Source organism: Sodiomyces alkalinus (assembly GCF_003711515.1).
Source record: "Sodiomyces alkalinus F11 unplaced genomic scaffold SODALscaffold_1, whole genome shotgun sequence".
NCBI classification, from domain to species: Eukaryota; Fungi; Ascomycota; class Sordariomycetes; order Glomerellales; family Plectosphaerellaceae; genus Sodiomyces; species Sodiomyces alkalinus.
In genome coordinates, this window is record NW_021167079.1 from 4,649,643 (window position 1) to 4,673,352 (window position 23,710).

A 23,710-nucleotide genomic window follows, 5' to 3' on the forward strand; every position below is an offset into this window, starting at 1 on the left:
ATAAGGGCACTGTACGATAGATAGCTTCGGGTTGCATTCGTCCCGTCCATCCGCCACGTCATGCCTATATATTTAGAGGATCCGGACTGACTACTGAGTGACATTAGATCTCCGATTCATTCCCATCAGAAGCCCTCTGTTTTCTCTTCTCGAACCAAGAAACTCTTTGAACCCCAGACGTTTGATTCCCTAATACCAAGACGTTCTTTACGGCATGCTCCAGTATTCTTCTGGCATCTAAGTCAACTGACACCCATATACTACCACAAGTCGACCTCCCGAAATGTCTTGATCCTTGGTTCACTGATACACCAAGAGCCGCCATGTTCACTAGAATTCTACGGGCTTTCGGTATGCACCCAATGGAGCCCGCTGGTTATCACCCCCTATTTGACAGTCATCTACATCCGCACTCGTTAATGGACCCTGCGTCCGCAGCCATCGACACAGGCCCTCCATCCAAGCCCAGCCGTCTCGAACGCTTGGTTCCACATAAGCTTAGGGCCAAGATCGAGGCACGCAACAAACACGTTAAGCTGCGCCGTCAACATGCAGAGACCCCACCCGATGTCCCCGCCGCCGTGGTAGAAGAACTAGAAGGATCATTCCCGGAGCGAGATGAACAGGCGTGCAAAGAGCTCGCGGCTTCCATCTTCCCAGACATATGTCCCGACTATCTGGACAACATGGCCCGCCAGCATACATATGACGGAAGGGCTGTTGTCAGGCACATTCTCAGACTGGAGGAGAGCGGTGCTGGCTACCAGAAGCGCCCTACGGCACGGCAACTCAAGCGTGAAGAAGCGAAGCCGGAACCAGTCGATGAAATCGCCGCCTATATATCCCAATTCGATAACCCAATCCGCAGGGCGAACCGAAAGATGCTAAAATACTGTCTCATGTCGTAAGTCAGACCGTGTTGCTCTACTCTGCTGTTTCAATGCACTTGGAAAAGGGGAAATATATCCCCTTCCCCCCACCCCTTCGCCCCTTTTCTTTTCTTCGCAAATCCGTCTCACAGTCCTACTTCCAAGTACATTTCAGAATGCTGACCATAAAGCAGGAGCAGACTCCTATGCGAGGAGTTCCCCCGTGCTCAGCTCCAAGACGTTATCTCAGTCTTTAACCGACACGCCAACCTCTTGCTGCCGGCCTATCTGGAACTCCACGAGGTCTCTGCCACCTGGGATCGTGACGGTGGCGATGCCAACACCCGACTGAAGAGGAAGAGGAGCTTGACCCTTGTGAATCCGGCTTATGCTCCACGCCACCTCAATAGGACGATCGTAGTTTGGTCTGATCCGCACGAGAAAGAAGCCCTGAGCGAACTACGGGCAGCAAGATGGGTGATCCGTGCGCGGGTGGCGAAGCAAGAGGCCGCCAACAGGGAGAAGCAACAGGAAGAAGACAACATTGCTCTGGCCCAGGCCCAAGGTAGCATGATGGGGTGTGCATGCTGTTACGACGAGTTCCCCATAAACCGCATGGTTCATTGCAACGGTGACCAGGAGCATGTAAGTCGTCCTCTTAAGACCCCCCTTCCCTCTCCCTCTCTCCCTCTCTCCCTCCCTCCCTCCCTCCCTCCCTCCCTCCCTCGTCGTGCGATGCGTGCTGGCAAACAGATACGTCAGTCTAACAGAGAAGCAGTGGTTCTGTATCGGCTGCGCGAGACAAAATGCGGAAACCGTCGTCGGCATGTCTAGATACGAACTGAAGTGCATGTCCATGGATGGTTGCTCCGCGGGCTTCTGCGCAGGCCAGCGCGCCCTCTTCATCGACCCTAAGCTGGCAGCTGCTCTAGAACGCATCGAAGACGAAGCCGTGCTCAGAATGGCTGCTATCACCAACCTGGAGACGTGTCCGTCATGCCCCTATGCTGCCGAGTATCCTCCCGTCGAAGAAAATAAGGAGTTCCGGTGCCAGAACCCCGACTGTCTCTTGGTCAGCTGCCGCCTCTGCAGGCAAGACACTCACATACCCAAGACATGTCAGGAAGCGGCCCATGACTCTGGCATATCTGCTCGAAGGCAGATAGAGGAGGCCATGTCGGCTGCTCTCATCCGAAAATGCAACAAATGTGAGTCGCCTTGCACTGGCAATAAATTCACGTTCACTTCAACCTATACTAACCGTTAACTCCAGGCCAAACTCCTTTCGTCAAAATAGAGGGATGTAACAGGATGACCTGCCCGCAACCGGGCTGTCACAACGTCCAATGCTACGTCTGCTCCCAGTCTTGCGCGTACAATCATTTTGACGACGAACGTCGAGGCGGCCGAGCGGGCAACTGTCCGCTGTTCGACAGCCTAGAGGAGCGTCACCAGGCAGAAGTGCGGCGAGCCGAGGAAGAGGCTCGTCGCAAGGTCATGGCAGAAAATCCCGCCGTGGACCCGCGGTTGCTGCAGTTCCGCATGTCGAAGAAGGCGGTGAAGGTGGATCGTCGACGGCAGAATGAACTGGATCGTCGACGGCAGAATGAATTGGATCGTCGACGCCATGAAGAGGCACTAGCCGCCGCGCTGCATGCCTCAGGCTTGTGCTAGTTCCTGGGCAGTAACCTCAATCATCATCTCCATCCCGAATATCCTGTACAGCCTCTCACCCGGATTTATTACCCCGTGGTGTACGCTTGGTCCTTGGTAGATGCCGCGAGTCGAGCGCGAAGGCGCGAATATCCGCCCCTGAATCAGTGGTCACTTGTGTCCCTGTTCAGAGCAAGCAGGAAGGAACAAGTGCGGTTTTTCTGGCGGAGTTTGGGGCCAAAGCTTGATTCCTCCGTGCAGAGTTGAGCAAGTTCACATGGTATCGATCGGGTATTCGAACGGAGAGTTGTCCAGTCTGGGGCTTTTATCTGCCAAACCCATGGTTTCAGAAGCCATGAGACCTATGGCGTGGGCGCACGAGAAGGTGGGATGTGGGAGAGATCTGAGATGATGGAAGCCAAAAAAAACCCCAATCTAGGGAATCGAGAAAATGTCGTCGAGTCATAATCCCGAACGTGGAATAAGGTAGAGTGTATTGCCCAGATAAATGCAAGAAATATTTCGACTCGTGGGGTGGAGGAAAATACAGCAAGACCAGATCACCGGTTCCTCCCGAACCTTTCGTGCCATTTCCCCCTCGCCTTTTGTTCAGCTGTCGGTGCTTGCGTGACGAGCTCGATGGTCTCATGCAATGCAGCAACAGCAGTCAGGCCATGATGTGTCGTCTGAGTCGACTCTCCTGGTTGCGAGGGGTGAGATGTCGTCGAGGAAGGAGTAAGGAGTAGGAGTGAGTTGGAGGTGTTCTTCTGCTGCAGGGTGTAGGTTTTTCCTTGTACGTTCGTGAGGACCGCGGAAGACTCGTTCTCGGGCTGCTTCAGGTAGAGACTGAATCACGGGGGTTAGCAAGGTCTGTGGCGGAGGCAGCTTTGTCTGCCTATGTAAGGTTGAAGACACTTACACAGGTGCGGTGGGAGATTGTAGAAGACTCTCGAGCTCGGGTGGCAGCTCAAACAGCCTGTAGTTTCTGCCGTCTGGGGCAAAGTCGAGGCGAATGCCAGCGTTGTCTTGGCTGGACATGTTGAAGGATAGGCAAGAGAAGGATCGAGAAGCTTGAGTAATTTGGTTTCAAACGGGGGAGGGGGGATCTCTTAAAACGTGCCGGTATCGTTGTGTGGCCTTCAGTTGGGAATAACTAGACCGCTAATATCGTCTTCAGCGGCAACTCTATGGGATCGAAGGTTAAGGTAAGCTGGAGTTTCCAAGGCCGCTGCCTTACGGAGCTCGATCAGTAATACGAAGTACCTTATGTACTTCGTAAGCGTCTGGGAAAGAGCCAGGGGGGTTGATGAGGTCACCTGTGGGGGAGGGGTCAGGGCCAGCTTCCCACAGTGCACGAGTACGGACACAAGGTACCTCTGTACCTGGATGGTGTGTTTACTGTGGGGTCGAATCGTTGAATATTAGTGGCTGAAGGTCCCGGATTGTCAGGTTCTTGGTTGGCCCGGGCACCAGGTTACCTTATTCAATCAAGGCACCGTGTACGATACGAAGTACCTAAGGTATTTATACCTTACTCCATAAGGTACCTTAAGGTACGTTGATGTGTAAATGTGCAGTGCAAGGCAAATACGGTGTAGTTATGGAGTAGGTAGGTACCTTACAGAGAACTGCGACAGGGCGGTGTGATGCTCGTGACCGACTTTGGATCATGACTCTACCCTATCCTCTCAAAATCGCCATCAACCCAATGCGGCTCAACTACCTTACCTAGTAATCAACCTGACTGTCCCGTCCTAACTACCGTCTTCTGAGGCTCTATCCGAGACCCAACATTCCTGGCCCCCGCTTTTGCGATAAGCACAAGCTTGACCAACTTCAGTTCTGGGACGACACAAGAACTGCGGAAACACGGTAACACGACCACACAGCAACACAGCAACACGACAACACGGCATCGCACTGCTGCTGTATTCCGTATCGCCATAACTTGGGTCCATGTCCCCTCGTTTGTCTGCCAAATCCCGCACAAGGTCAACGGCGGCACGGCGACGCGTCTCGGTCATATCCTCTCTATCTCTGGACCTTGTTTACTGGACCTAATCTTGGTCTTTCGCCCCTCGACACCAGCAGCTTGACGCCCCACGATCCAATCGCTGTCTTCTCCCCGACCTGCAACTGAGCTCTTTGCCCGTCCTCGAACCCAGCGATGCGCCTGGCGGCCTGCTAACAAGACCTTACCCACCCAGCAACACAACCACTGCCATGGTTCGTGTCACGGACGAACTGGCTCTCTCGCCGGAGCACATCACCCTCTACCGCACAACCGACCCTCTTCTCGGCCATCTCCCTGTCCTTGTTTTCCACGGGCCTTCGACCACCGCCAATTTTACGCTCAATAGCTCCCGCGTTCAAGTCCACGTCTATGGCCCCGCCGGTTTCAAGTCCTTCCCGCGCCTGACCATCAGCCCCAATTCGCCATTTTATAGCGTTGTCAACTACTTGCCTCGCGAATGGCAGGGCGATGAGACCTACCGCGGCCTCGCCTTCGGTCTCTACAAATACTTCACCGAGTTGCCAGAAGTAGTGAAGAATCATCTCAAAAACACATACCCGACCACTAGGGGCAGGCGCCCAGGGAGCGCTCCGGCGCTATTTGGGGAACAACATGCCGCCGATCTGGCGAAGGGCCTAGTCAAGAGCGATAACACGGCCGATGTCATTGCCGCCCTGCAAACGGCGCTCCAGACGCAACATTTGACGAATGTGGATATCGACCTTGTCCTACCACCGGGTGCCATCGTGCCCTTGCGGCCGGAGGACCTGGAGGAAGTGCCGGACGATGAGGACGACATACTAGATCCTACTCTGCGCATGTACGGTGGTTACACGCCGTTGGTCAAACTCTTCGGGGAGCCTGTCTTCTTGCCGACAGCCAGACTGCGCAGAGCCCCGTCCAAACCGACGTCGCTAAATCGAAGCAAGTCCTTCGCCAAAGAACAGAAGGTGGAATTGAGAATGAAGCTTGGCGAACTCGTCGCTACCGAGGAAAGATACGTGGCGAAGCTGTACGAGTTGGTCAAACACATTGCCGACGACTTCCGACAAAGCGCCAAGCAGCGCGCTCCGGGCAGCCTGAGTCCATCCGAAGAGGAGCTGGAGAGGCTGTTTCCCCGCTCCGCCGATCGTATTCTACAAGTGAATTCCGCCTTTATGCAAGAGCTGCGCAAGATCATGGACGACACCGAGGAGGAGGCTATGCTGGACATGCAGACCACGACTGTCGCCCTGACCGGTTCCAAGCTGGGGGCTTCCGCGCGGACAAAGGACCCGAGTGGTGCCCTGGCCATGGCGAGGGTATTTCTTGACTGGTTCCCCAAGTTTACGGATTGCTATCAGGACTACATTCGTGCCAGCCAGCATTTCCCCGTCCTGCTCACCTCTTTCCTCAATCACCAGTCAAGCTTCCGTCAGAGAGTCACACAGGCAGGAGAGCAGACAGTGCGATCAGTTTTGATCGAACCCGTGCAAAGGTTGCCACGATACAGCCTGCTCATCGACCAGGTTGTCGGCTGTCTACCTATCACGCACCCGGCCCTGCAGCCCTTACTCAAGGCGCGTGACATTATCACGAACATCTGCTCCATGGACGACCCGCTACCCGACAAGCCCCAGGTCGCGAACCGCCTCCGCAACATGGTGGAGAGCTGGCCCCTTGACCTCCAGCCACAGGGCAGGCTTCTTCTTGCCGCCGACTTTGTCGAATTGCCCGCACCTTTTCGCATGATCGACCAGTCCGAGGTCCCCGATCGCTCCGGTATCTTTCTCCTCTTCTCCGACTGCATAGTCATCCTCAAGAAACTGGCCCCGAACGTGGTAACCGGACGCGACCTCCTACGCGAGATCGATAAACCTTCTGCCGCCGGACTTCTCGTGTCCATGACGAACGCTGCCGGTGGCCCCGCGTCGTATGAGCTTGCCTTCACGGGATGGCACAATCTCGCCGATGTTCGTTTCACCGAGTCGTCCGACGGAACCCTGGTTTGGATGACTGCGACCCAGGAGATGAAGGGGGCTCATGCGGGAGAGTGGGTGACTGGGACGGCGGTGACATCTCGCTGCTTCATGCTGCTGGAGAGTTACGAAGGAAAAGCTGCGAAATGGACGGAAGACATTGTCAAAGCCCGCGTGGAGGGACGATTCTCCGAAGCCGAGCGCGATGACCCTTGCTGGACATTGCGGTCCGTCAAGATGCCGGATAACAACCTTGGCATGTTCGCCGCTGTTTTCCAGGAAGGTGCGGACCAGTTGATCGAAGGGAGGAGAGAGCCTGCGCCCATTCGCGTTGTCGTCGATCACGAGAAGGGAACCAAAGGCGCGCCAGTGGGCCACTACGGCGTAGAGATTACCATCGACATATATTGCGGAGACATGAGGCGCGTGAGCATGCGCACTGCCGGCTTGAATTGCAAGCAGTTTTCTGATGAGATAGCCGTGGAAGACCTCATTCCCACGCTTTCCCGTCGAAGTAAGCCGGTTCCTCCTCGCTCCCCTTGATCCCAAGTCATGGCACAACTAACACAGAATACAGTCATCCAACTCCTAAGCATGCAGTTTAACGTCTCTAACCTGCGCCTTGCGCCTGCCTTGGTCTCGTACTATACAAAGGTCCTCAAAGGAATGCAACTGTCGAACCGGGCCGAGAAAACAAGATCGTTCCTTGCCTCTTCGCCCGTCAAGGGACTCTTGTCGACTATCTGGGGCGGCGGCTCAAACTCGAACACGGAGCAGGGTCCCAAGCAGGCGCGAACGCCCGTTTCCACTGCCTTCCCGCCATCGATGTCCCGCGGGAACAGCGAGACAAATTCCATCTTCGGGTCCGCAAGAAGCCGAGACGGTGTCCGTGCCAATGTGGACGACAAGCCCGACAACCCCCTCATGCGACTCGAGCAAACATTTACGGGATACGTAGCCAGCCTACAGTCCCGCAAAGGGAGCATTGTCGGGCGGATGCTGCTGAATAGAGCGGTAGTCGATGAACTAGCCGTGAACGATCTGTACAACCGACTTATAGAGAGCCCGTTTGACCTGGAAGCCTCGGCCGACCTCACTGCCGATGTCATATTCGTCGCATTTGAAAAGTTCCTTCACATCGCCTGGCGAGAGCAGATGGGACCGGTAATGACAATCCAAGCCCTCGACACCCTCCAGGAGCGGGTGAATAGGCAGGTGCCCGGGAATTTCTCCGATTTTGTCAACTACATGTTTGGCGATATGGCGCCGCAGAACCGACGAGCCTTTACGGCATTGATCAAGTTGCTGGCAGACCTGCTCGAAGGTTGCGGTAACGACGGTGATCGCGGCGTTTTGACGGTGGCATTCGCAGAGCTGCTCGTGCCGGACGGCACAGCCCATAATTACATTAACCTCCTTGATCGGCTCGTCGACGATTGCGACCGGATTTTCGAGGACATCGGATTCGGGACACATCCTAGCCCCGGTACCTCAGCCTACGAACCGGTGACTCCGACAACACGCAGTGTCAAAACCGGATCTCTTACATCCAACACCTCGTCGATCCGTCGCAAGTTCGGTTTCGACACGCTTCTGCGCCAAAACAGTAAGAACGAAGACCGTCCCTCTGTTTGGAGGACGCTCAGTAAGCACAGCCGTAACCCAGCGACAGGAGACGTCAACCACGGTAGTCTGTCCAGGGCGATGGGCAGGACGAGATCCATAGACATGGGGACTGGCTATGCGCAGCCCAATAAGCTCAGGCGTCCCGACTCGCGAGACAGGCCGCCCATTGCCGGAGCTTTCGAGGAGCCACCACGGCCGGCTAGCTCTCACCGGCACGACCCCCGCTTGGAGACGATCGGTGAGCCCGGTCCTGAGGCTTACCCGGCCAAGTCGCCTAGGAAGAAACGGCGCAGCTCACTATCGGATCTGAGGAGCCTTATGGAGGCTGCGACCATCCGGGACGCAGAGGAAGACGCCGTCATGCCCCTCAGCATAAATAAACAAACTTCGGAGAAGTTTAACTCTACCCCTGTAAATAAGCCACCCACGCCGTCCAGAATTCCAGTCAGCCCGGCGACCCAGAGCCTGCGCACCCCGCGGCTACAGAAGGAAAACCTCAGCCTGGTGGAAGTCTTCCAGCCATCGTCGTCGACGAACAGCGACAAGTCGCCGAGACGGCACTCGAAAGCATTGTCAACATCCCAGATCCCGACCCTGAAACCGGCACGCAGCGCGCCTCCCACCACGGGCGAAGCGTCGTCCACTCGGCCTCCCACCACCAGCAGCAGCCCAACCAAAGCCAGTGGCTCCGGCAAGCTGCGTCTGCAATCGCCGCAGAAACTGCGGGAGAGGCTGCAGACGGAAAAACAAGCGGTCGACGAAGTCGATGCGTCGCTCAAGTCGGAGCTCAGCAAGATCGCGGAGGAAATGTCACGCGTCAACAGCGGCGGCCTCGGACATCGGACCGGAACCGTGGACCTGAGGCGGCTGGCGCAGTCGGTGGCCGCTTTGGAAGAGCGGGTCCCCGCGGTGATGGCCGACCTCGACCAGCGGCATGCTGCCATCCAGCGCGACATGGACAGCACGCTCAAGGCGTCGGAAGCCAAGGTCAAGGCGATCGACCAGCTCTATAAGGAGACGACGGCCGAGAACGAGCTCCTGTACGAAAAATTCAACAGCGAGCTGGGGAAAATCGTCAAGGCGCTGCGGGGCAGGGGGCGCGAGGACAAGGAGGAATTGGTCGCCAAGCTGCGCGACCAGAGCGAGGAAACGGCGCGGTTGAAGAAGGAGAATATGCGACTGCGGCGGGAGATGGCCAGCCTTCGGTCGGCGTTGAAAGGGGGTGGGGTAGGAGGCGATGACGCTTAGGATAGCGTGTCAAGGGTCGTCCTCATTCTACTGGACCAGGCGCGTGGCGTTTGGGACTGGGACGGAAGCTGGTAGGGACAGGATCCGGCCAAGGTGGGCGTTTCGGATTGCTCTTGTTTGTGCATTAATATTTGGGAGGGTTGGTTGGTTGACTGGCTATTCGGGCGCGGCAGGGTCGCGGCGGTGAATAGAGAGAACACGGAACCCACGTCCTGTCAGGGATGACAATAGCTGTTTTTTTACGAGCATTACGATACACCAACGAAATGGATGAAGGACATTAAAACTTCTTGACAGTTCCTCGGTCATGAAAACCCCGAGTTTTGAGCAGACGGCTCGGCGGTCTGCGGAGGGGCTTGGGCCTCTTCCACCCAGCACTCGAAGAAAAGTGGTCCAGCCTGAACGGTTCGCAACGGTGTAGTGGATGCGCCTCCTATTGCAGACCCGGGGACTGGGTTGGATTGGGACGCCGGTTGAAGGGCAGGTTCGGTAGGGATCCAGGGTTGGGAATACTGGGCCGACCTGTCAGTTGGATAAATCACGAGAAAAAAAAAGAAGAAGAAAAAAGAACCCCCCCCCCTCTTTCACAAAAAAATAAGAGTCAAGAGAGAATGTGAAGCGGGGAGAAAGGGAAGAAAAAAAAGAGCCAAACCCACCCCAACTGGCGCGGGCGCCTCGTCTCTCAGCTCGACAGCGACGGTGAATGTACTACCCTCCGGCAGCGCCCCCTTCGTCTCAGCCGCGTAGGCAATCCTCCTCAAGGCACCACGGATGGCTTCGTCCACATCCACCCAGTTGACGGTCCTATCCTGCTCGAGTTCGTCGAGCTCCTCCTCGTCCAGGGGTCTTCGCGTCCTGCGCTCTCTGCGGTCCTTCTCCTCCCAGGCGCTGGGGTCGGCCCCTTCCTCGGCCCAAGCCGGGAACTGGGCGACGTCGAAGACCCAGCGCTCGGCCACGGCGAGGGTGCGCGGGAGGTGGGTGTTGATGCAGACTCTGGCGAGGGAGCCGGCGGCTAGAAGGGGCTGGATCTGCTCGACGGCGTCGGAGATCCAGGCGCAGAGACCCGGGTGGCGGGATTGCGGGACGGGGAGGTTGTGGTGTCTGGCTAGGAGGAAGGTTTCTCGTGGGTAGAGGCCGCGGTGGTAGAGGATGGTGTGTAGTGTGAGGGTCAGAAAGGTTGTGAAGGTCGAGAGGAGGGTGCGGGCTTGCTGGTGAGGTACGGCTGGGCCGGGTTCGTCTGGCTCGTGCGGTGGAGACGACATGGGGGGGGCTTGTCGTAGGGTGGCCTGAAGTCGTTTTAAGACGACTTAAATTTTGTGTAGGCGTACTTTGAGAAAGTTATGAGTTGGGTAGTAGTTTGTGGGAGACTGCTTATTGAGAGTAGGGCTGGGGGGGTCGAGATGTATCCGTAAGTGCGACGCGTTTCAGGGAGTATCGAGGGTCACGAAACTAACACCGGAGCACGTGCTTACTAGGTCGGACCCCTATGCTTTGTAAGGGTGGTGATAAGATAAGAACCATAGCGCGGGTAAATCCCCCCCGCTGGGCTAGGTCAAGGCAGCAACCCCTCCAGTTACTTGCCTGATGAGCTTCCTGAACCCTTGGAGGCAGCAATGGTACGTAATTACAGAGTACGTACGAAGTATAACATGTATGACGCGGTCCAGGAGCTCGAATTACCTTACCTAAGGTACCTCCCTACCTTACCGTAAACAAGCCTCCAAGAGCTATCCTCGAACATCAGGTGATTCGATTCCCTAGTCTCACGACTTAAATGTGGCCCCAGCCCAGTCAGGCAGTTACGGAGTAATAATCAAGGAGTTGCGCTGTTACCTGCGCTGGACGCGACGACTTTGCATTTTAACGATTTCTTCACAAACCCTCCTGTACGGAAAAAGAAAGTCTCCTCATTTCCCGACGTCGACTTCTCTTCGCCACTCCAGGATCCAGATCGCCCACTTCAGAGTACCACCATGGTGAACCCTCTGGACGTGCAGGTTATCCTGCAAACGATGGCCGATGCCGCTCCTACGCACCCGCCAGGCGACGCGACCTCAGATATCAGCAGCACCTACGAGCTTCTCGCCCTTCTCACACACGCCTGCATGACCTCTCTCAAGTTCCGTCTGCTCGGTTTCGACGAGGAAAAGAGAATAGAGCAAGAAATCCAGACCCATGCCCCACGACTGCCGCCCTCGTGGAACGCCGGCTTCGGCGCTCTCTCCTTCGTGTACGCGCACAAACAGACGTCCATGACCGATCTCATCAACGTCACCCGCATGGGGTCCAAGGCCGAGATTCGCGGCCTCGCCATCGGTCACGATGTCATCCACCGCCTCGAAGTCGTTCCTCGCGACTATGTCAACCCGGCCAAGCTGCCCCTGCGCATCACCCTTCGCGAAGATGGCTCCGAAGACCGGTCCGACCTGCCCGACAAGCTCAAGGCTGCGTTTGTGTCCGAGGCTAAGATGGCAGAGATTATCGAGCTGTTCAAAGTCAACATCATCCAAAAGCTCGTACCAAAACTGCAGATGGAGGGTTACGAAGAGTCCCCCGATGAGCAGGAAACGGGGGGGTTTGCAGAACGAGGGACGCGTGGACAAGCCGGCGACGAGCCGGGAAGACCGTTCCCCTACGACAGACCTCCCGAGCCGGGGCGACCGTACCCCCTCGTCGATCCTTTTGCTCAACCACTACCACCGCCGCGACCTGTACCTGCCGGGGACTTCCCGCCTCCGGGTTTCGAGGACGAGTACGAGATAAACCGCCCACCCAGGGGCCATCCTCTGGCGGTTCCTGGACGGTCACCCTACAACATTGGGCATGATGACCTGAACCCCCCTGGTCTGGGACCCCATGACCCCTTGAGGCCGTCGTTCGTCGGTGGCGGATTACCCCGTCCGGGTGGCAGTTCAGGGATGCATCCAACGTTTGACGATCCGCTGTTTGGCGGACCGGGGGCGCAGAGCGAATATGATCCTCAAGCACCTCCTGGGGCAAGATGGGATCCTGTCGGTCCTGGTGGAGGTATTCCTCGTAGGGGAGGTGGAAGGGGAGGGTCCGGAAGGGGACAGAACCCATTTGGTGGAGGAGCATTCGGTGGTGGGTTTGGCGGTGATATCATTTAGGATGGACCTCGTGGAGGAATAGCGCCTCGGTATCTGCCACGCTGTGTATGAGATGTATAATGTGATCATGACTGCACCGGTTAATGACAGTATGAATAACATCAGGGTTTCCAGCTACGAATTGTCTCCTCTTGTTCCCGTATCATGTCTACAGCTTCAGACAACAGGTCGTACACTAAGGTACGGTGTACCATAGTCTCGGTGTCGATTTCGAGTAGTTTGCGCACAGACCGCCCAGAGTAGAAACACTGCACTGTTTCTTACCCAAGGTACCTGTCCGGACGAACCCCGCCAGTGGAAAGTGGCCGAACTCGACACCACCCCAGTGAAGGAGTGAAGGGTACGTACAGAGTACATGTAGGGTACATATGAAGTACTTGTACTTGTAAACTCGAATGTGAACCCCTCCAAAGTAATCGACAACAACTCCTCCGCACACCGTTGGAAACTTTACTCTAACTTTAATTTGTTTTTGTTTTGTTTTCTTTCATCACAACCAAGCCCGAGCTCACCTGCCTTGAAACACCATCTACCTCCTTCAAGACACAGCCCGTCATCCTCCGAGCCGGAACCTGTCAAAGCATGGAGGACCAGCTGATTGCCCAGCTCCAAGACATTGCACACGCCAGCTCCGAGGCCGGGAGCCAGGCGAAACGGCAACAAGCTGAGATCGCCCTACAACACGCTCGCGGCAATCCCGCCTTTCCCACAGCCCTGATCAATGTCGGCAGCCATGCCTCGATCGACATCGCCGTCAGGTCTTTGGCTATGACCACCCTGAACAAGTTCATCCAGAGAAATTGGGCCCAGGACGAAGACACCGATGAGCCCCTCATCGAGATTCCAGACGCGACCAGAGAAGTCCTTCGCAATGCCCTCCTAGAGCTTGCTCTCAATAACGAGGATAACCGAAAGATTAAGGCATTAACCAGGTACGCACATGTCTAGGGAGTAATTATTTGTACCTACTCGCCCCTCCCAACCCTTCTCTTCTCATGCGCTCTTCTTCTCGACACCCTCGAGCTATATGGTACGACCTCTGCGAGCTGCAACACACTGACACCACTGGGACCAGCTACTCTGTCGGTAAAATCGCAGCCTACGACTACCCCGAACGATGGCCCAACCTCCTCACCACCCTCTTCACCGTCGTGCCTGGCGGCTCCGACGCACAAATATACGGAGGTCTGAAAATACTGAGCGACGTTATCGACGAGAGTCTCAGCGAGGACCAGTTCTTTAGCATGGCGAGGGAGATCGTCAAGGCCGTAACCCAGGTTGCGTTCGACGAGAATCGGAGACCCAACCTGCGCGCCTTGGCCATCTCCATCTTCCGCGGGTGCTTCGATCTCATGGATATCGTCAAGGATGACCACCCGGTCGAAGTCAAGGCCTTTGCCGACGAGGCCCTCAAGGAATGGCTCCCCTACTTCCTCCAGGTCCTGAAGGTGCCCCTTCCCGAGTCGTCCCCGCCTAACCCGGCCGACCTCCGACAACCCGAAGCCTGGAATAGCGTCGTCTCCATCAAGATCCAGGTGGTCAAGACACTGCTCAAGGTCAAGACGGTCTTCCCCAACCTCTTGACGCCCCACAGCACGGCTCTCTTTTCCGCCGTCTGGTCGGAGCTCCAGAACCTGCAAGGGCCCTACGAGGAGCTCTATGTCAATAATGGCGCCCAGGGCCGCATGGAGGACGCGGACGCCATCCCTTTCACCCTCGATTTCCTCGTCGTCGAGGAGCTGGATTTCCTGAACCAGTGCTTCCGCGCGCCGCCCGTGATTGCCGAGCTGGCGAGGCAGCTGGAGCAGCATGCGTCGGGTCAGGAGGTCCCTTGGATGGTCGACATTATCAAGATGCTCGTGTCCTACTCGCGCATTGGCAGCGAAGAACTCGAGATGTGGGAGATCGACTGCTCCCTCTACCTGGTGGAGGAGACGTCGGCTTCGACGAACTATACGGCTCGCATCGCGTCGAGCGACCTCCTGATCAAACTCGGCGAATGGTACAACCACAAGATCATCGACGCCCTCTTCGCCTACACCAAGACGCTCTTTGGCCCGGAGAAGACCTCGTGGGGCACCCAGGAAGCCGCCCTGTTCCTCTTCAGCATGCTTCTGAGCGACTTCCACGACATGGACAAGTCCATTCCCGACCAGATCACCCAGGCGTACCTGAGCCTGGTAGATTACACAATCAACCAGTCCGAGGCGCCATTCCTGAGGGCAAGGGGTTATCTCCTCGGGGGAAACCTGACGCGGGCCGTCCCGACGCCGCCTGCCCTGCTCGACCGCACCATCGCCTGCATCACCTCGGAGACGGAGGAGGTCGTGCAGCTATCGTGCGTCAAGGCTCTCGAGTATTTCATGCGGTCCAACCGGGTGCAGGCCGACCGGCAAATCCCCATCCTGGCGGCGCTCTCGCAGTATATGCAGAACAAGGATCCCGAAGAGCTCGAGGTTTACGAGGAACTCGTCGTTACGCTTACCGAGACCATCCGCCTGGCCATCCATCTCAATCCACGCGTCGTCATCCAGGCCCCGGATGTCCAGTCCGTCGATCTGCTGTTTGCCATCACCAAGCACGCTGCGTCTAACTTCCACGCGGTCATGATCGTCAACGAGTCGTTCGGGGACATTGTCCGTAGCCTCTCGGACTCTGCTTCGTACGCCGCGCTGTGTGCTAGGGTTCTCCCGACCTTGACGGCTGCCTTTAATACTGCCACCGTGACGGAGAACGATCCACTAGTTACTGTAAGTCCTGTCTTCGTTTGCCGTTTCCTTTTTTTTTTTTTTTTTTTTTTTCTTTTTGCTGACGTCCGACGAGACTGCCGCAGAATTGCTCACCTCCCTTGTGGAACACGGTTCAGAGCCACTCCCGGCAGGGTTCGTGGCGGCCACTTTGCCCAAGCTTAACAAGCTGTTGATGGAGTCGAACGAGGGCGAAGTACTTCGTCCCGGCGCCGAGGCCGTCAAGTATCTCCTCATGCACGACCATCATCAAGTCTTCGCCTGGCAAGAGGACGGCAAGTCCGGGCTTGAAGTGTGCCTGCGCATCATTGACCGGCTCCTAACCCCATCCATCGAGGACAACTCGGCATCAGAAGTCGGAGGCCTGGCCGCCGAGCTTGTTGAGAAGGCCGGCAACGAGCGCCTCGGCCCGTTCCTACCACAGCTCCTTCAGGCCGTCGCCACAAGACTTGCCACGGCGGAAGCGGCTCCCTTTATCCAGTCGCTGATCCTTGTCTTTGCGCGGTTGTCTCTGGTCGGCGCTCACGATGTTGTAGAGTTCCTCGGCCAGATCCAGATCAACAACGAGAGCGGACTGCAAGTGGTCATGAGCAAGTGGCTGGAAAACTCGATCAACTTTGCCGGGTACGACGAGATTCGCCAGAATGTCATCGCGCTTTCGAAGCTATATTCTCTGAACGACCCCCGCCTCTCCCAGGTCATGGTTAAGGGCGACCTGGTTCCGAACACCATCAACGATGGAAAGATTATGACGCGCTCGCGCGCCAGAGCTAGTAAGCCGTCCAGACTGTTTCCCTCGCAAAACCCATTCTATCGCTCGTCATGCTCACGGAAAACCCGCAGACCCGGATCGGTACACCGTCATTCCGGCCACCCTCAAGATCATCAAAGTGCTCATCGAGGAGCTACTCTCGGCCTCTGGCGTCACCGCGGCGTCGTCAACGGCTGCCGCGGCCGCTACCGCTGCAGCGCAGTTGGACGATGCCGACAAGGACGACGATGGCTGGGAAGACGACGACACGCTGGATCTCAGCCTAGGCACGACGAAGGAGGATCTAATGACCTTTATCGACTTCGGTGGGACGCGCCAACGTGACGACGAGACGCAGGCGTACCTTACAGAGTTTTTCATCCGGGCGGCCAGGGAGAACGTGGCCAACTTCCAGGAGTGGTATGGAATGCTGAACGAGGAGGAGAAGGAAAAACTGAATGAGCTGGCTTAGGGGCAGTTCTACAATCCACTGTTCAATCTTCATTATTCGCTATTCACTTCGTTGGTAGGCAGTAGAGAGGATGCGGGAGCATGATTTAGATACACCGTATGTCTACGGGTGGTAGTTAACGTTAATGAAAATCAACATGTACGATGCGATTCTTTGAAGAGCCCTCTGCCGACGACTATCTAGGGTCATCAATCCACGTTTGTAGTTACACCTTGCGACATGAGAAGCCCAAACGAGGGAGAGGAGAGCGATGTGACACCGTACTATTGAGCTGTTCGACGTTTGGGAGAAACATACGACTAGCACAAGGCTGGGCCGCAAGGCCGGTGCAGGCGCCGGCGCAGGCGTAGTTGTCAAGGGGGTCGTTTGCTGTGTGGACAGTTGGTTCTCCCCCTTTTCCCCTTTTCCCCTTTCCCCCTTTTACTCTCAACTCCTCATATTGTGGGCCAAGTTAGACCATCCCCTTTTCTACCGATGTTCACCATCGAAGATGACGATCATACTTGGGGCGTATTCAACAAAGGACTGACTTTGTCAGTTATCAGGCTGGCGGATTCAAGAGGTGAGTATTCAATGTGGCTTTCAAATCTGTAATAAGTCTTCTTTTACAACTATATCCATGCGATTCGAACATACTAACAAAACATCTCCAGTAAACAATTGATATAATGGCCACCAGGAGACTCGAGTTGAACAACAACTGGGAGTTCAAAGCCGTAGAGGACCCTGGCGATAGTTGGCTTTCCGTTCCCCAGGTCCCGTCTAACGTCCATACCGATCTCCTCGCACATAAGAGGTGTGACCCTACAACCCGCACTCCCAACCTGGCAAAGGACTCGAATGCAAAGTGAAAACAAGGGAACGTGCTGCTCACTTTTTTTCTTCTTTTTTTCTTATTTTTCCTCTGGAATCCCCGATCCATTTCTTGACCTCAACGAGCTTGCCGTCCGTATGGGTCGCAGAAAACGACTGGACCTACCGCCTACAATTCAAGTCGCCCTGAACGGAAGCCAGGCACAATGGCAGCATCACGGAACTCGTTTCGGAGGGTCTAGACACTTTCGCCAGTGTCAAGCTCAATGGAGTCGACATAAGGACGTCCGAAAACATGTTCCTCACTCACCGTATGGATGTCACGCGTCTCCTGAAAGCCGAGGGACAGAACGAGCTGGTTGTCGAATTCGCGTCGGCCCTTCGTCGGGGAAGGAGACTGGTGGAGAAACATGCTCACGAGCATCGGTTTCTAGCCCGACAGACGGAACCAGGGAGGCTTCCGGTGCGCAAAGCGCAGTACCACTGGGGCTGGGACTCGGGGTCCCATCCTTGTGACCCGTACCTCGAGTCCCACCGCGGCAGAGTGGCGGACTTGTGGCTGCACGCCGAGGTAAGTCAGGACCTCGCCACATGTGATGTTCAAGTATTCGCGCAGACAGAAGAGGCGAACTGTGGTCGTGATCGGGTCTTGCTGGCATTAAGATTGGAGGGGACAACCGTCTTCTCCGAGGAATGCGAAATCGACGCTGCCGGGCGGTCCGGAACAAGGTTTACGCTCGAGGCACCAAGGCACCCCGGCTTTTGGTATCCCCGTGGGTATGGCGACCAGGCCCGGTACGAGCTCGAAGCAACGCTGTTGCGCGAATCCGGCGATGTGGTCGGTTCCTCGTCCAAGATGGTCGGGTTCCGCCGCGCCGAGCCGGTGCAAGAACCCGACGCCTACGGGACGTCCTTCCAATTCCGCATTAACAACGTCGATGTGGGTGGTAAACAGCCAGCTTACTACCGTGGACGCAGAGGTCAATATCCGCTTCCTTCATATCAGTCAAGGCCGGAAGGGAGGTCAGGAAGCCGCGGAACGGAGAAGTCCTGGTTCAACCCAACGCGACGACAGATGTCCTGCTTGGGGTGATGGCCGAAGTCCCAGGCGACGATGTCTTCAACACAGAAGCGGAAACTTGGGACCCATTCGTCATCCATGCCACGTTGAAACTGGATGGTGAGACCATGGCAAGCGAGACGGACTGGCCACAGCCCTTGAAATACCTCGATTTTGAGAATCGGGGGGTTCGGATCAAGTTGTCGTGCAACACAACTGATGGAATGGAAATGACAGCATTGTGAGTCTCTCGTCGCTACTTAGAAGAGGAAACAAACAATCATAGGTGATTCGAGAGAGGCGTGGAGCGAATGACAGGATGAAGAGTGAAGATGGGAACGGAGGAAGAAGGACGTCATGAAAGAGATAAAAAGAGATTGCTTATTAAGCTGCTTGACCGTCCCGCCCATAGCTCTCTTATCGATAACATTTATCGCGGGGCAAATGTCAAAATGTCCAAGTAGGTACCTTTCCGTACCTTACCTTTTACCTTACTTCGTACAATTAATGCCGGACCCAACTCAAAATTCGAATCTGCCGCAGCTGCAAGAAATGAACTGTCCTTGATTTACCAATTTACCGATCGTCTCTTCATCTCCCCTCCAGCTCACTCAAAATCACAAAAGACAGTCATCTCCACGCACCATGGAGCCCGAAGAATCCGAAAACGATCCCATTGTCGCCTCCTACGATGTCATTCTCAACCCGTCTCTCCCCGGAAACCGCAAACTCTGGGTACTCCAACAACCCAACCGCACCGACATGAACCAGGCGCCTCCCTCGGCCATGCGACTAAAACCTCGTTCCGGCATGGTCGAGGTCGATATTCCCCTCGATTACCAACGTTCTTACGATAGGGATAAGGGCATGCACTGGGGCCGCCATCTGAAGAACTCGCTCGCCGCGAAGAACGGTGGATCTCACGGTCTCGCCGGCGGCTTTGGTATCGGTGCAGTGCCCCCGAGGGCTAAGAAGCGCGATGAGGACCGCGATGACGATCTCATGATGGATTGGACAGAGGCTTTGCGACAGGATAAAGTCTTGAGGACGCAGTCCCTAGGGGGTACTTGTCCGGAAACAAAAGAGGTTCAGCATATGATTGGCGTCTTTCAGGGCAGTTCGTCCCCCCCTTCCTCTTCTTCCTCTTTTCTTCTTACTCTGCCCAGAGAAAGAAACATCCACAAGTAGGCAAAACGTCAGCCGCCGCGGCTAACTTCTCGATGCTCTCCTTAGACGAACTTCACCTAACCCCCGTCTCCAACCTCGTACACCTCCGTCCTCAGCTCCACCACGTCGACGCCGTAACCTATCAAGAACGCCTCTCCACCAACTCCTCATCCACAAAAGACGGGGCAGCAGGCGGCAGCGGCACCGGCGCGGGAACCGGCCCCGCCAAAGCCATCCACATGACCATCAAGCAAGGCGGCGACAACGAGGTCAGCACAACCGAGACCATGCTGGACCGCCTCCGCGCCGTGCAGACCGAACCGTGGCGCCAGCTCCGGTATACGGACGAGAACGACGAGGCCGCATGGGACGTCTACAACGAGAGCTTCATCCTGCGCCACAGGGACGCTTCGAAAGCGACGACCGCCGAGGAGGACCTCCCCCCCGAGGGGACCGCCGCCACCAAGGAAGCTGTCGAAGAAAAAACAGTCCATCCTGCCGACCGTGCGGGGAGGCTGTACACCACCTGGGGCGATGAGGAGCTGCTTGAGGCCGTCAGCGGCATTGTCAAGCCCAGGGGCCCTACCAAGGCCGAACTGCAAAAGAAAGCGGAAGAGGAGGCGGCCGCTGCGGCGCAAGCCGCCAGGGAAAAGGCGGAAATGGATGCGAGAAGGGCAGGCCAAAAGACTAGAGGCGGTGCGCCCATGGCTCGTGGTCGTGGTGGTCGAGGACGGGGGGCTCCGGGACGGGGGGGAAGCTCTGTTATGGACCTCACATAACAACATGGCAGTAGTGCAGGGAGGACTGGCATACGTAATTACGTTTTCTGCTTTGATACCCCGAGCAATGAGGCAGGATTGAGACCATTCAGTGGCATCATGCAAGTCGTGAGACGGGTGCGTGCTACATGGAGCACTCACCGATTCGTTATAAGCCTAGCACGCACGCCAGAAGCTGCCATGTAGGTCGCATCGCATAGTACAGTACATGGATTCGGGATGAAATCTCCCCGTCCACGCGTCGCCTGGAAAACCATGTCCCGATATCGTGTCATTGAGTCCGTCTCATCCCTCTACCAATATCATGGAAGGTGCCCGTCCGGAGAAACCCGCATCGCTCCCGCAAGCCAAATTCCAATGCCGTACCCCTCGTCAATAGAGCCCGCTTTGCATGACCGAAATGGAACTTTACTTTTTCTGGAATGCTGCAAATTACGCCAGATGACGTCGATGCAAAGCATCTGGCCCAGTAATAAATACTTTGGAAAACGAAAAGAAAAAGAGAAAAAAAAAAAGGCAAGTCCTATATCAAAGGCTATGTATGTAGCCTTTACTGCAACAATTCAACGTCCAATCCAATCGAGTGCATGAACAAATTCACCGTTCCCAAGCGCTGCGCGGCAAGAGATGCGGGCAGAGTCTTCGCATGCGCAACCGTATCCAGGACGCGGTCCTTGACAGCAAGTACAAGACGCTGCTGCTGCTCGGGGTTGGCGCTGACACCGATGGCGGCCAGGAGCTGCCAAACGAGGACGTCTTCGCCGGCATTCACGCTGCCGGGGAACATATGTGGCAGGGTGGGCTCGAGGACGTTGAAGAAGGCGTCGAATGTTTGGTCCCTACATTGATGTCAGAGGGCATGGTTGCGGGGGCAATAGACAATAGACAATAGGCTGCAAGGAATAAACATACCATTCGTTCCACAGTCGAGGATCGCCTCCTCCAGCCTGTTTGAGCAACTCAGCCCGGCTCAAGACCAGGGTCAGCATAGACGTGCCAACGCGCGTCTTGGCGATCTGGTCAACATTCAACTTCGTGATGATGCCCAGGACGCCCGTAACGATATCGATCTGCGTATCATTGAAGTATGCAAAGAGGCTGGGCATAACAGACATGGAGAAAAGCTCAATGTTCTCGCGCATCTGAGCACTGAGGTTCTTCTCTCCGTGAGTAAGTTGTGCGTCGCGGACGACATCCAGCGAGTCCAGATGGAAGATGATCATGGTGAGAATGGTGGTCCGCTGTTCGAAGCTGATATGGCGGAACACACGAGAGAACACCTTTTTGCCCTTGGGGAACGTTAGAAATGCGATGAAAGGATGGACCGTGTTTTCGCGGATAGGTTCGTGGACTTTGAGCTCATCCCAGAGCTTGGCGTTCAAAGCCTGCGCAGTCGCCAACCACTCGCCGTGCTTGGCGTGGAACTCCTCGTGATTTCCGTTCGTAGGCGGGGGCGGCGCCAGTCTCGCGTGGTCCTCCATGAGCATGACGGTATTGTAGACACGCTCAATGTTCCTTAGGATCGCTTTCCTGTCGAGGGCAGTGGAAGAGGAACCCATTCGCTTGTTGGAAGCAGCTCGGTGACCATCCCCCGCATCCCCACCGCGCTTGATATTAAGCAACGGCTTCGGGGTCTTGGCGTTGCTGAAGGAGATCTTGCCCAGGCTGCCCGCAATGACAAGTTGCGGGTTCTTGGGCTTGTTCTTCGCAGCCTCGACGGCCCGCTGCACTTGCTGTTCCATTCTTTGGGCGTGGTTCTCGGCGGCCCGACCCTGTCGTCGCATCCCGCCTTGTCGACTTCCCGTCTGGAAGAGATATGTCTGCGCGAAGTTGTTCAGGGGTTGGTTGGGATTTTGACGCTGACCTCCACGGATCTGAAAGAGAACCTGGTAGTAGAAGTCCTCTGCCAGAGAACCCTCGTTTCCCACTTCACCGGGGTTGCCAGTTGCCGACACCAGCTGCTGCAGTTGGATGCGAGTGATGAAGTTCTTGTCTTGCGGCGTCATGAGCCCATTGTCCTTGGACAAAAGCCAGATCTTATGATTACGTTTGGCTCGCTTGGTCTCCTGGTCCAGGTAGGCGGCCTTGTCTTCCTCGGATAACTGGGCAAAATGCTGCTGCTGTTGCTGCTGGTTACGGTTTACGGAGCCCTGAGAACGGTGCGCAGGTTGGGTGGGAAGACCGATGCGCGATGCATCACCAGAAAGACGGTTGGGGTTCTGAAGAATCTGAGTGGGTTGGATAGGTGAAGCTTGAGGTAGCTGGTGATGGCTCCGAGGTTGGGGGCTAGGAACACTAGAAACGGGACCAGTCTGCTGTGGCGTGCGAGAATGAGGTCGTTGCAGGATGGTGACGGGATGGCCATGGCCGTGATGTACAGGAGGCTGAGGGAGTTGCGACTGCTCCGCGCCATATAGCTGCTGCCTCTGGGCGGAATCAGGACGCGCATAGTAGTCGACACGATCAGCGGCGTATTCCTGTGGTGGAGGGGCGGGCTGGACCGAAGGTTGACTCGGGCGCTGGGCTTGCTCACGCATCGCCCTCTCGACCTCCTCCAAGCTCATGACCTTGCGACCGGACGTGGGTGGTTGAGTTTGCGGCTTGGGGGCAGACTCAGCGGCGGGTTTCTTGGCGGGCATGCCCCAGAGTGAAGCATCAACATGCAGGTCGGGGATGGGCTCGGCCTCAGGCTCCTTGTACTTCTCATAGCCAGTCCGGACGGGTTGACTGTATGGCTGATACGACTGTGTGTAGTGAACACTGGTCGCAGAGGACATGGCGGGCGCAGGAGGAACAGCAGACGCAGGAGCCGCTTTGGGAGCTGGCTGCTGCCGAGTGAAAAGCACGTGCTCCTCTTCGATGGCGCTCGAGACTTTGGCAGTCTGGCCGAAAAAATCGAAGTCCTTGCCGACTGGCGCTGCTGCACCAGTATCACCACCACCGAAAGTGTCGTCATTGAAAGCATCACCACTCTCGTCCAGCTGGTCTCCCAGACCATCGTACGTATCGTCAAAATCGACAGCATCGTCGTCTTCGTCATTTCGCTGGGAGAGGCCGGCGAAGGGGTCGTGAGCCTGAGAAAACCCCGGCGCTGCCGCATTGTGGCGCTGCGAGTCGAACCCGAAGAAAGACATTTTGGATGGAGGTTTCAGTCGGATGACCTTCTCGTGAATGCCAAGGGAGCTGTTTTCGTGCTGTAGCTGGTTAGTGGTCGACGGAGTGACCTTAGAAGGAATGTAGCGAAGCGGTTTGCATAGATAGATAGGGCAAGGGCATGGCATAAATGAGGGACGAAGGTAAGGTACGCAAAAAGTACGCAAGTTCACAGTGAATGGCCAGAGAAAGCAGCATAATCCATCCTTGGAACCCACGAGATACAAACAACACAGTAACACGAGGAACCAGATGATAGATGAATACTCACC

At 56.1% G+C, this 23,710-nt stretch overlaps 9 protein-coding genes across 9 annotated transcripts; 6 read left to right on the top strand and 3 right to left on the bottom strand.

Moving 5' to 3' along the window:
* Window positions 1-1,331: 1,331 nt before the first annotated feature.
* Window positions 1,332-2,543, top strand: SODALDRAFT_268324 (hypothetical protein; the record flags this gene model as incomplete). The annotated part of the gene is made up of 3 exons (XM_028607602.1): window positions 1,332-1,500; window positions 1,640-2,077; window positions 2,143-2,543. Coding segments are annotated over 3 exons (1,008 nt in total), but the record flags the coding sequence as incomplete, so codon positions are not given.
* A 539-nt stretch (window positions 2,544-3,082) lies between these two features.
* Window positions 3,083-3,560, bottom strand: SODALDRAFT_319481 (hypothetical protein; the record flags this gene model as incomplete). Its single annotated transcript, XM_028609454.1, has 2 exons — window positions 3,083-3,368; window positions 3,442-3,560. The coding sequence occupies 2 exons, from the start codon at window positions 3,558-3,560 to the stop codon at window positions 3,083-3,085; spliced, it is 405 nt and encodes a 134-aa protein (XP_028470714.1).
* Window positions 3,561-4,646: 1,086 nt separating this feature from the next.
* On the top strand, window positions 4,647-9,660 carry SODALDRAFT_26442 (hypothetical protein). The gene is made up of 2 exons (XM_028607467.1): window positions 4,647-7,008; window positions 7,072-9,660. The coding sequence occupies exons 1-2, from the start codon at window positions 4,746-4,748 to the stop codon at window positions 9,366-9,368; spliced, it is 4,560 nt and encodes a 1,519-aa protein (XP_028470715.1). The 5' UTR covers window positions 4,647-4,745; the 3' UTR covers window positions 9,369-9,660.
* A 13-nt stretch (window positions 9,661-9,673) lies between these two features.
* SODALDRAFT_319483 (HORMA domain-containing protein) lies at window positions 9,674-10,630 on the bottom strand (the record flags this gene model as incomplete). The annotated part of the gene is made up of 2 exons (XM_028609455.1): window positions 9,674-9,880; window positions 10,025-10,630. The coding sequence occupies 2 exons, from the start codon at window positions 10,628-10,630 to the stop codon at window positions 9,674-9,676; spliced, it is 813 nt and encodes a 270-aa protein (XP_028470716.1).
* Window positions 10,631-10,935: 305 nt separating this feature from the next.
* Window positions 10,936-12,630, top strand: SODALDRAFT_327077 (hypothetical protein). The gene has a single exon (XM_028610333.1). It carries the CDS (start codon window positions 11,342-11,344, stop codon window positions 12,494-12,496), a length of 1,155 nt encoding a protein of 384 aa, XP_028470717.1. The 5' UTR covers window positions 10,936-11,341; the 3' UTR covers window positions 12,497-12,630.
* A 287-nt stretch (window positions 12,631-12,917) lies between these two features.
* Window positions 12,918-16,542, top strand: SODALDRAFT_327078 (ARM repeat-containing protein). The gene is made up of 4 exons (XM_028610334.1): window positions 12,918-13,428; window positions 13,572-15,246; window positions 15,320-16,016; window positions 16,087-16,542. The coding sequence occupies exons 1-4, from the start codon at window positions 13,079-13,081 to the stop codon at window positions 16,464-16,466; spliced, it is 3,102 nt and encodes a 1,033-aa protein (XP_028470718.1). The 5' UTR covers window positions 12,918-13,078; the 3' UTR covers window positions 16,467-16,542.
* Window positions 16,543-17,481: 939 nt separating this feature from the next.
* SODALDRAFT_26498 (hypothetical protein) lies at window positions 17,482-18,453 on the top strand. Its single transcript, XM_028607475.1, has one exon. The coding sequence runs from the start codon at window positions 17,575-17,577 to the stop codon at window positions 18,370-18,372; it is 798 nt and encodes a 265-aa protein (XP_028470719.1). The 5' UTR covers window positions 17,482-17,574; the 3' UTR covers window positions 18,373-18,453.
* A 392-nt stretch (window positions 18,454-18,845) lies between these two features.
* Window positions 18,846-20,531, top strand: SODALDRAFT_327080 (hypothetical protein). The gene is made up of 2 exons (XM_028610335.1): window positions 18,846-19,456; window positions 19,573-20,531. The coding sequence occupies exons 1-2, from the start codon at window positions 18,985-18,987 to the stop codon at window positions 20,283-20,285; spliced, it is 1,185 nt and encodes a 394-aa protein (XP_028470720.1). The 5' UTR covers window positions 18,846-18,984; the 3' UTR covers window positions 20,286-20,531.
* A 304-nt stretch (window positions 20,532-20,835) lies between these two features.
* Window positions 20,836-23,419, bottom strand: SODALDRAFT_267380 (topoisomerase II-associated protein PAT1; the record flags this gene model as incomplete). The annotated part of the gene is made up of 2 exons (XM_028607547.1): window positions 20,836-21,124; window positions 21,198-23,419. 2 exons carry the CDS (start codon window positions 23,417-23,419, stop codon window positions 20,836-20,838), a joined length of 2,511 nt encoding a protein of 836 aa, XP_028470721.1.
* Between the last annotated feature and the right edge of the window lie 291 nt (window positions 23,420-23,710).